The 12,316-nt window shown below is 36.9% G+C and overlaps 1 protein-coding gene across 1 annotated transcript; it reads right to left on the bottom strand.

The window, feature by feature from the left end:
* Nucleotides 1-6,453: 6,453 nt before the first annotated feature.
* Nucleotides 6,454-8,800, bottom strand: LOC140163920 (uncharacterized). The gene is made up of 2 exons (XM_072187225.1): nucleotides 8,683-8,800; nucleotides 6,454-7,752 (listed from the first exon to the last, which is right to left on the bottom strand). The coding sequence occupies exon 2, from the start codon at nucleotides 7,719-7,721 to the stop codon at nucleotides 6,819-6,821; it is 903 nt and encodes a 300-aa protein (XP_072043326.1). The 5' UTR covers nucleotides 7,722-7,752; nucleotides 8,683-8,800; the 3' UTR covers nucleotides 6,454-6,818.
* Between the last annotated feature and the right edge of the window lie 3,516 nt (nucleotides 8,801-12,316).

Here is a 12,316-nt window from a genome sequence, read left to right as displayed (position 1 = left end):
AGTGTACATATAGAGAGTATTATACATATTAGAGTGACCAACTGAATCAATCAATCATTAGATTAGGGTTTAAGTCTCATTTCATAGAGTTCCTCATAGTACGGCATAGCTTGCTCGCTCAGTCGAACCACATCTTGAGGGATTTCAGACGTCGGTGGAGGTTCAGAGGCTGGATTGAATTTTGTACTGGACAGTGCTGCTCCGTAATAATTCCCTATCGTATTCCCAACCATGAATGTCTTGGACACATACCAGTTCTTCTTGATTATATCATCTCCAGCTTCCCATTGTAAGAGACTCTCGTTGTATGGTATCCCAACTGCTTCACAGTATTGGCGCAGGATTGAAGCAGGGTGGTTTTGAAGATCATCAGCATCGATAATGACAGGACACGACTCTTCACCTTGTTCCTTGAGATGCTTCACCAAATCAGCAATAATCTTGAAAGTATTCTCTCTTTTAAGTCCGCTTTCCATCGCGACATCCAATTGGAATTGATCACTTGGAATGCCAGGTGGGAGAAAGCTCTGTATAAACACTTTGCGCAATGACAGGAACGTTTTGGTTGGGTGTCTGATGATAAAAGTGTGACGGTAGCCATGTGGTATCATATCAAGATGATTCGAGATGGATGTCACGATATCCTTGCAGAAAATGATCTTTTTTCCAGGATAACCAGCCTCCATGGTGTCCTTAACCCATTGGAAGGTGCATATACTATCTTCCCAACATTGTACCTCGACATTTGCATCTGCAATTGTGGCCGCATTCCCCATGAAAGAATCCAAACCTTGCGCATTTTGGATTTCCTTTTCTGGTCCAGTTGTCATAGCTGAAGCAAAAGCTTCGTTGATTACATAAATACCATCTACATAGCTGATGCATTTGGTGAGGACTGTGGTTAGTGACCTTGGAAGTCCCCACAGCAAAACTCGTACAGGCTTATGGGCAGTCGCTGAGGCAGACATTGTGGATGGTCGAAATAAAACAACAGCTAGTCTGCAACAAGAAAATATAATCATTATAAACATAATTAACATAAATGTTTAGCACTTTCGCTTCGAAGATAAGGCAGATAAATCATAAAAACATAAAAGGCAAAAGAATTTCATGAAGCTACAATATGGTACATTACATGAACACCTAGTTTTCAAGACCAGGACACAAGTACCTGCAAATGAAAGACCTGAGTGGATTAACAAGAGTCAAGATCACGTTAAAACCGATGTGAATGACCATCACTTGAACCTTTATATTATTGAAAAGGAATGAATGATGAACTGATTCATGATAGATACTTAAGGTTAGCAACTATTTTAAAGTGTCGCGATTTGGTAGTTCACAGCATCTGCGAATGATAGTGAGTTTTGGCAAAAATTCAGAGCGAGTGTGTAGAAGAATTCAAATATCATAGATATGAACCATTGAGTTGTGTTATAAAGAGGGCTAAAACAACAACACTTTTGTAAAACGTACATAACTCATTAACAACAATAAAATATCAAGCAAGTATGTGATTTTTAGAATGAAGTTATTTTTCAATAATATATTGATTTAGATAACGAAAATCGACTTTTTTGCTGCTTCGACCAACAATACCTAGTCTACCCTTAAGAGTACCAACATTTTTTTTCAATATTCTTACCTTAAAGAGGTTATGAAAAGTTCTCAAGGGTTTCCGAAGAAGTAAAGTTGTAAGTTGATGGCTTTATGACACCAAGAATGACCGCTTATACAATAGGTTTGACCTATCCTGCTGTAGAAATAGCACTGAACAACGTCCAAGCTTCCGGATTATTCACGTTTATTAGTCATCAAAGCAAAAGTGTCGTCGACTATTCACTTACCAAGCTAACTATTTTCCCGCTTATTAGAGAACAAACCAAATTATCGATGATGTCCTATAAACGAAACTAGTTTCGTTTAGAGTGGAAGGGGTAAAAATGCTCGATTACGTTTGTACAAAAAAATCGGTCTGATGAATGTCTCATAATTATGATTTTTTAAACAAAAATAAAACAAAACAACAAAGCAACAAAAAAAGTTTGCATAACCGTTTTTGCAAAGGTATCTAATAAATAATTCACCTTTTCGGTAAATCCCATAACCCTTTGCGAGTACACCTGAGAACTCGTCATTTGACGTCACGCCGACTTGCCGCAGTGACGATGTTCGATAAACCATGTGCGCATCGGTGCAGATCGGCGTGACGTCAAATGACGAGTTCTCAGGTGTACTCGCAAAGGGTTAGGGGATTTACCGAAAAGGTGAATTATATTATTGCAACTATAACTAAAGACAGAGATAAAAAGAATTTATCGCGTCTGACGTCAACTGTCAATCAAACTCGAGCACGGTTTGTTTACAAGTGTCGTGATGATGACTTGCTGAACGCGGCGGTATAACCGGTCGCTTTCTTGTTAATTTTACACATGCAAACATGCAAACCATCTCAAAAGTAAGGTCTTTATAGTAGGAAACTTTCTTTGGCGAAGGCACCATGTCAACAATGCCTAGAAAAGCTGCTTTTTGCCTTGCAAAAGTGCGTATTTTTCGCCATTTGCTGCTATTCCTTTTCTCCCATCAGCACCAGATAGATCGGTCTTCCTTTTACGCGCTATTAACCTGTGTTAACAAATCAAGGATCGTAATACATCAGACGCGATTCTTTTTATCTTTGTCTTTAAGTATATCAACATGTTTCTCATTTGTAGCAGTTGTAAACATTTAAGGGTGCGTAAGCGATGACGTCAGCTTAGCATCACTCAAAACTTCCCCTGGTATTTCCAAGAATTACCGTACAAAATTTGGATAATTTGTTCTTTAGCCTTATATTATGATGTAATAATTGTATCTGCAGGTATGGACCATAATTATGAAATACATAAAGCCGTCATTGGTGATTGAAGCGCGGAGGGGAGGGGGGCACGTTCTCTCTAAATTTATTGGGGAAATCCCAAGAGAACAAATAAAACAAAAATGACCCACTTCCTTTGGCCCGGTTTTAAGCCACAACGCTCTCAGCGCAAAAACAAAATCATTTTATTTTAGCAGCGTGTCAGCAGGACGATTGGGAAATTTGCACCTCTGGCTCTGTGCGCCCCTGGGTACCACTTACGCTAAACAGAGTTCTACAGAAAATTCAATGGACATAAGACACAAAGCAGCAAGTTGATCCGAATTTCATATTGCTAAAAAATTCAAATGAATGATTGATATGACTTGTATACAGTAAAAATATCAGTACAAAAGTAACCATGGGTACCGCAAACTGGTGTAAATAGCCTAGGGACATGAGGTGGATAGGACCAAGCCGAGTTGGAAACATTTTCGGGCTGTGCAATAATTATTTTAGGGGAAACATTTTGGCCAGTCGGACGTGGGGGTGCAAGCAAGTTTTGGCCAGCTGAGAGGGAGAGCAAGCGAGTTTTGATTCACATTCATGGGGCGCATTTTAAATACAACGCTCTAAAAATTATTATCTATAGACCATTTAAGGTTTGCAAATTGGGACCCCAAAAAATTGGCATGTGCAGGGGGGATTTTTTGGTAGGCCGTGAAGAGGTTGGGTGCCAGGTCGAATGAGGAGGGGCAATCATTTCTTGGAACGCCGTTTGGAAATTTTGCCCTCACCAGGGGCTCATAATTATTGCACAGCCCCTTAATATCTGCTGAACCATCTTCCAAACACCGGTGGTTTGGTTTTCCAACTTGTTGTTTATTAAGTTTTAAAAATTGACCTCCAAAATACTGCAAACTTTTGTCCGTATTCATTTGTTCTATTTCCACGGTCATTGGTTTTAGGAATAATAACACGAAATCTGTTCATTATATTGTAATAATGATCCAATCTGGGGATTCAATGACCCCTTGAGATCGCGTGAGATATATCTCACGCGATCTGTAATTCATTATACATATGACCGCAACCTATTCAATTTTGTATAAATGACTATATTTGATTATATTTTATGGGAATTTTTTGCAAAAAAAATAAAAAAATAAAAAATAAATAAATAAATAAATAAATAAATAAATAAATAAATAAATAAATAAATAAATAAATAAATAAATAAATAAGAATTTAAAACCACAGAAAATTTGAACCCTATAAAAATCATCATGTATAGGCTACATTGTATTCGTATATCGCCTCTAAAATTAGTATCAAACTAAAGAAAATAGACAAAATGCCACTAAAGAACGTCTGCTAAATATCCCCGGGTGTCAGCAGGACCTGTCCCACGGTTTGAACGATAGTATTACAAAACGTACAACTAATCGTCAAATCGTGGATCTGGACTACGCCTGATAGGGAAGTTTGTTTTGGGACCCCATTTTTCAGCCCCAAGGAAATCTAAAAAGCGGAGACCTAAAACAGGAATCTCAAATCAGCCATCCCTACTCGTACGTAGAGAAGTAATTCATTGGTAGAGCACCAGCGCAGTCACCTTCGGAGCCTTATTTCATCCTAATACAGATATAGTGCACTCCATTATAATACCTCTTTGAAGGCGTCTCGGGAAGTATTCCTTGAGCTGCATATCTCCTTGTCTTAGGTAGGCATCAAACAATTCTCTGATGAGGTCTCCATGGACTTAGGACCAGACTCTGGTGGGTTAAACCGGTTTTGATGGATCCCAACCGTCCTGCTTCCCTCAGAGGTAGATGTAATTAACCCATCATCAGAGAGATTGGGCAATTCGTCTTACTTTCAGGCTAGGAACAGCTGGTATGAGTGGCGTAAACCAGCGTGCCAAGTCAATGCCCCTATATTACCCAGCAGACCCTTGATCTAGAGTCAGCTGAGCAGAGCTTGCACTGCTGGAAATGGGATGTGCAATGGGATGGTCACAGTAACCTAGTCTTACTATCAGTTGGAATGTCATTTGGCATATTTAGGTCTGAGTGTCTTGTGCTTTGATATTTTGTTCAAACATGGTATAAATCATTCTGCGACACCCTACAGGAGTATCGTAACTCACAGGTAATCAGTGTATGTGCAAAATGTTTTGGCCCATGTTGAAAGTAAGTGTTCTACAAAATTGTAAATTTATTTTGATCATTCTGAGACTGAATTTCAAATTGCGCTGCACCAGGTGAAATTACACCATAATTTTCAAAATGGGGTGAAAAAAAAATACTGAAATTGCACCTGACCATTACACCTGGCCAGTACATTAAAACGAATATAAAATGCCAGCACCGCAAAAGACAGTGACCGCGAAAGACGGGTGACCAACCGCTAGTATTTTTTTCTTCTCTTTTGTGGAAATGCCAGAACTTAATTTACCCTCCATAGCGTTACTACATTATAGGGGTAATTAACCTATTATGCCCATTGTGTAATTTAATTCCTTGTAAAATATATAAGAACCTCGGCAAATTTTCAACATTTCAGGATTACGTTTCTGGCAGGGAGGGATGAGTCGGCCGAAAAACGAAACTAGTTTCGTTTATATGATGTCATCGATCTTTTGGCTAGTTACCTATGCTGCCATTTATGACAGAATTGAGTCGGATCATATGCCCATTGTATTCAACATGCATTTTGAGAACCATTTGGACACTGAGAATGTTAACATTTCATTGTTTTTTCAAGTATTTTAAAATTGTGAAAATTTCATTTTTTTTTCTGCTTTGTCATTTCTTATTCTTTTTATTTCCATCATTTTCATAATACCTAATTTGAATTTGAAATTTGGGTTTTATCACTTCCGTTCAACCCAATATAACCTTTGATAATCACCCCCATATATTTTTGACCAACTTGAGATAGGCATTGTATATACCTCCCAATTTATAAATAGGGTATATGTGACCCGGCAGCACAAATGAGCCGTAAATTCCCTAAATTGTATTCTGAGTTACGGTGTAAAATGTGTACGAAGGTCATATTCATCGGTAACTTAAGCTTAGCCCGACATCCGTCTCATTTCGATAGCCAAAAAACTAATCAATAATCCTATTGTTGAAGTGGATAAAAAGCTTCTACCTTAGATGGCTATAGAACTTTTAATAGCTCTGGTCTTTGTTTGGTTATATTGCTAAATCCTGTTCAAGTGGTGGGTTACCAGGCATTGTATTTTGTACAGGTATGCATAACCAACAATTAACAATGAGAGAACTTTCTTAAACCTCGTTGACTTGGGGATGATTTGAAATGACCGCCAATTATGACTGTTTGATATTTATTGCCAACAATGTGGAAAAAGAGACACATGTAAAAACGTAAAAGCTATAATTTTGTTGAAGGAGCAAAGTTTAACAAACTATAACCCCGCTTCTGGATATCGTTTGAAGTCAAATGATATACCATTTTAAGTTTATGATGTTTATTTTTAAACACGAAATAAAACAAAGTTGACCGGGGGAGGAATTTACGGCTCATTCGCCGTGGACGGTCACATCCCGGGGGGGTCACATATTATTTCTCCATCAAATGATATCTGATGCACATTTAGACATATTTTCTTCTCTTTGACTATTATTATCAGTTCGTTTTCTTGAATTAAGGAATCAGATAGCAACACTTACACTGTATTTCGTGGGACCTCGGAGCACACCAGACACACCATATTACAGTCTGAATATAGAATGTCAAAGGTTTTAATATATATATTTTTTAATTCGCGATATAATACATATTTTATGGCAAATTATTTAAAAAAATTGAGACGTTATAAGAGCGGAGATATGACTTATTGAATGATCCTCGTACATAGAATAAAATGATGGTGATCAACATGACCAATAAATCGTCAATTAATCTATACATGTATGGGTATAACATGTATCAACAATCAACTTAATATTACTTATGGTTTAAGCCTCATGTCATAAAGTTCCTTGTAGTACGGCATAGCTTGGTCGCTCAGTCGAACCACATCTTGAGGGATATCAGCTGTCAGTGGCGCCCCCGAGGCTGGATTGAATTTTGTACTGGACAGTGCTTCTCCATAATAATTCCCTATCTTATTCCCTACCATGAGTGTCTTAGACACATACCAGTTCTTCTTGATTATATCATCTCCAGCTTCCCATTGCAAGAGGCTATCGTTGTATGGTATCCCAACTGCTTCACAGTATTGGCGTAGGATTGAAGCAGGGTGGTTTTGAAGATCATCAGCATCGATAATGACAGGACACGACTCTTCACCTTGTTCCTTGAGATGTTTCACCAAATCAGCAATAATCTTGAACGGAATCTCCTCTTGATGTGATTCCGTCAAGGAATCCAACTGGAATTGATCAACTGGAACGCCAGATGGGAGAAAGTTCTGAATGAACATTTTGCGCAGTGACAGGAACGTTTTTGTTGGGTGCCTAATAATAAAAGTGTGACGGAAGCCACGTGGTATCATATCAAGATGATTAGGGATACATGTCACTATATCTTTGCAGAAAATTATCTTCTTTCCAGGATAATCAGCCTCCATTGTGTCCTTAACCCATTGGAAGGTGCAGATTTTGTCTTCCCAACATTGTACCTCGACATTTGAATCAGACATGTTGGCAGCATTCTCCATGAAAGAGCCCAAACCTTGCACATCTTGGATATCCTTTTCTGGTCCAGTGACCAAGGCCGAAGTAAATGCTTCGTGGATTACATAAATACCATCTACATAGCTGAGGCATTTGGTGAGGACTGTGGTTAGCGATCTAGGAAGTCCCCACAGCATAACTCGCACAGGCTTATGGGCAGTCGCTGAGTCAGACATTGTGGATGTTCGAAATAAAGCAACAGCTAGTCTGCAACAAGAAAATACAATCATTATGCAATATACCATTACCATAATGGCGATAGAATGTCGTAAAGCTACAATATCCCAGCAAACACAAAACGTTTTCGACATCATTCGCAAAAGGTTATAAAAGGTTGTCAGAAAACATTTAAATGTCGGGTTATATAAAGGGTATATTAAGAGTATAAAACGTTTTCATAACCTTAAAAACATTTTTGATAATCTACTGCTCAGCAAACAAAAATGTTTTACAGAAAACGTTTAAATGTCGGGTTATATAAAGGGTATAAAAACGTTTTAATAACATTCCAAAACATTCTTGAAAACTTGATAAAAAACATTCTAAACAGAATGTTATTTTGGGGTTGAAAAAATATTTTGCAAAAAATGTTTGCCCAAAATATGTTCAATAACGTTTTAAAAACATTTTCATAACCTTTATATAACCCGACATTTAAATGTTATTAAAAGGCTTTGAAAAAACATTTTAAGAACATTTCTGTGTTTGCTGGGTTCAAATATTTTAACATACTGTTATTTAAGTATTGACAAAATATTTGGCAAAAATGTTTGTAAAAATAGTTTACAATAACATTTTTTGAAAACATTTAAAAATATTTTTGCAGTGTGTTTTCATACAAAACGTTTTAAAACGTTATCATGACCTTTATATAACCCGACATTTTAATGTTATTAAAACGTTTTTACCTAAACCAATTTGCCAAAATATAACTTATTTAAAACGTTTTAAAAACGTTTTTGTGTTTGCTGGGATGGTACATGATCACCCACAGTTTTCAAGACCAGGACACAACTACCAACAAATGAAAGACTTGAGTGGACTAACAAGAGTCAAGATCACGTTAAAACCGATATGAATGACCATCACTTGAACCTTTACATTATTGAACAGGAATGAATGATTCAATATTCTTACCTTAAAAAGAGGTAATGAAAAGTTCTCGAGAGTTTTCGAAGAAGTAGAGTTGGAAACTGACGGCTTTATAACAGCAAGCATGACCTCTCCATGCTTTATACAATAGGTGTGATCTATCCTGCTGTATAAATAGCACTATACTTTGGCTTGTGTAGTGGGAAAATTAAGTTTCCAGATTTCGGAAACGTCCAAGCTTCCGGAGTATTCACGTTTATTAGTCATCGAAGCAAAAGTGTAGTCGACTATTTACTTACCAAGCCAACTAATTTTCCCGCTTGTTACTGATGTTGCCATTTGTAATAGAATTGAGTTGGATCATATGCCCGTTGTATTCAAGATGCATTTTGAGAACCATTTGGACACTGAGAATGTTAACATTTGAGATAATGACGGTGATGATGAGGCAGGCATTACCATTAATAACTTACAGAAGCTTCAACATTGAAAAACAAAATCCTCCATAATAATTCCTTATCGTATTCCCCAGCATTAGTGTCTTAAACAAATACCAGTTCTTCTTGATGATACCATCACCGCCTTCCCAGCAAACACAAAACGTTTTCGACATTATTCGCAAAAGGTTATAAAAGGTTGTCAGAAAACGTTTAAATGTCGGGTTATATAAAGGGTATATTAAGAGTATAAAACGTTTTCATAACCTTAAAAACATTTTTGATAATCTACTGCTCAGCAAACAAAACTGTTTTACAGAAAACGTTTAAATGTCGGGTTATATAAAGAGTATAAAAACGTTTTAATAACATTCCAAAAACATTCTTGAAAACTTGATACAAAACATTCTAAACAGAATGTTATTTTGGGGTTGATCAAATATTTTGCGAAAAATTTTTGCCCAAAATATTTTCAATAACGTTTTAAAAACGTTTTCATGACCTTAATATAACCCGACATTTAAATGTTATTAAAAGGTTTTGAAAAAAACATTTTAAGAACATTTCTGTGTTTGCCGGGTTCAAATATTTGAACATAATGTTATTTAAGTATTGACACAATATTTGGCAAAATGTTTGCAAAAATAGTTTACAATAACATTTTTGAAAACATTTAAAAATATTGTTGTAGTGTGTTTTCATACAAAACGTTTTAAAACGTTATCATGACCTTTATATAACCCGACATTTTAATGTTATTAAAACGTTTTTACCTAAACCAAAAGCCAAAATATAACTTATTTAAAACGTTTTTAAAACGTTTTTGTGTTTGCTGGGTTCCCATTGCAAGACGCTATTATTGTATGGTATCACAACTGCTTTACAATGTAGGCGTCAGTATCGACAATGACAGTACACGACTCTTCACCTTGTTCCTTGAGATGCTTCATGAGATCAGTAGTCATTTTCAAAGTATTCTACTTTTGACGCTGTTTCATCACGATATCCATCTGAAATTGATCTCATGGAACGCCAGGAGAGCTCTGAATGAACACTTTGCGCAATGACAGGAACGTTTTGGTTTGGTCTCTGATGATAAAAGTGTGACGGAAGCCACATGGTATCATGATGTTAAGATGATTCAGAACATATTTGTCGATCTGATTTGAAGAATAAGCAGCCTCCAGGATGTAACCCACTGGAAGGAGCAGACATTGTCGTCTCAACATCGATATTTGCATCAGAGACGTTGGCGACGTTGTTGAACAAACTGCATACTGGGCTCGTTTTGGCTTCTCTTTTTGGTCCAATGGATCTGGTTGAACAAAATGTGCTTCGTGGAATACATAATGATGCCATCTACATGGACGCTGTACTTTGTAACTATAATGTTTAGAAAAATGACACTTTACTCAAGTATTTTAAAATTGTGAAAACTTATTTTTTTTCTTTTTCTGCTTTGTCATTTATGATACTTACAGGTACAAAAAAAAATTAGGGCAACTATTTTGTTCTTATGTTTCCCCCCATTTTCATATTACCTAATTTGAATTTGAATTTAGAGTTTATTACTTTCGTTAAACCCAATAAAACCTTCTGGTATCACCTCCATATATTATTGACTATTATTATCTGTTCGGGTTTTTTTTAATTAAGGAATTAATTAAGCAACATTTGCACAGTATTTTATGTAGGACCTGAGAGCACACTAGATTGCATTCTGAATATAGAATGTCCGTTTGATATCTTTTTTTTTTATTCGCGATATAATACAAATTATATGAGAGGTTATAAGAGCGGCGGTACACTGTAAAAATAAGTTGTTTTCACTTTAAAATATCGGAATACCTGCTGGCAGTAACTTACGGGTAAAAAACAGTAACCGTAAATACAGTTGCTAAAAGAACATGCGTGAATTATAGTGACACGTAAAGGAAATTATCCTTAAAAGTACGGTCTTAAAAGTGAACAGGCAGAAAATTTCATGTATTTGCTTGAAAATATATAATCCGTGGTGTTAAATGGAATTTTCGCTTTATTTTATATCTCCCGCAAGCCGTGATTCTACAGTTTCTCTTAAAAGTACAGGGTTTTTAAAGAAAAGTGTAAAAGCACAGTTTACATGCGAGTCTATTATGTATTATTAATTAACACAACATTAAACATAATATTCCTTATGGTTTAAGCCTCATGTCATAAAGTTCCTTATAGGACGGCATAGCTTGCTCGCTTAGTCGAACCACATCTTGAGGGATGTCAGCTGTCGGCGGAGACTCCGTGGCTGGATTGAATTTTGTACTGGACAGTGCTGCTCCATAATAATTCCCTATCGTATTCCCTACCATGAGTGTCTTAGACACATACCAGTTCTTCTTGATGATATCATCCCCGGCTTCCCATTGCAAGAGGCTATCGTTGTATGGTATCCCAACTGCTTCACAGTATTGGCGCAGGATTGAAGCAGGGTGGTTTTGAAGATCATCAGCATCGATAATGACAGGACACGACTCTTCACCTTGTTCCTTGAGATGCTTCACCACATCAGCAATAATCTTGAACGGAAGCTCCTCTTGACGTGATTCCATCAGGGCATCCATCTGGAATTGATCAGCTGGAACGCCAGATGGCAGAAAGTTCTGAATGAACAGTTTACGCAATGACAGGAACGTTTTGGTTGGGTGTCTGATGATAAAGGTGTGACGGAAGCCATGTGGTATCATATCAAGATGATTCGAGATAGATGTCACTATATCCTTGCAGAAAATTATCTTCTTTCCGGGATAATCAGCCTCCATTGTGTCCTTAACCCATTGGAAGGTGCAGATCTTGTCTTCCCAACATTGTACCTCGACATTTGCATCAAAAATATTGGCAGCATTCTCCATAAAAGAGCCCAAACCTTGCACATTTTGGATTTCCTTTTCTGGTCCAGTGATCAAGGCCGAAGCAAATGCTTCGTGGATTACATAAATACCATCTACATAGCTGAGACATTTGGTGAGGACCGTGGTTAGTGACCTTGGAAGTCCCCACAGCATAACTCGTACAGGCTTATGGGCAGTCGCTGAGTCAGACATTGTGGATGTTCGAAATAAAGCAACAGCTAGTCTGCAACAAGAAAATACAATCATTATAAATATAATTACCATAAATGTTAGCGAAGACGCTGCTGTGCTGAAGAGCACAAAAAGCACTGCAATAATAATAACAGTAATACTAAAAGCATGATAAGACAGTTAAAT

This window comes from Amphiura filiformis, chromosome 11 (genome assembly GCF_039555335.1).
Source record: "Amphiura filiformis chromosome 11, Afil_fr2py, whole genome shotgun sequence".
Classification (NCBI taxonomy): domain Eukaryota; kingdom Metazoa; phylum Echinodermata; class Ophiuroidea; order Amphilepidida; family Amphiuridae; genus Amphiura; species Amphiura filiformis.
The sequence above is the reverse complement of the archived record's forward strand: the minus strand, read 5'-3'. Positions and strand labels throughout refer to the sequence as shown.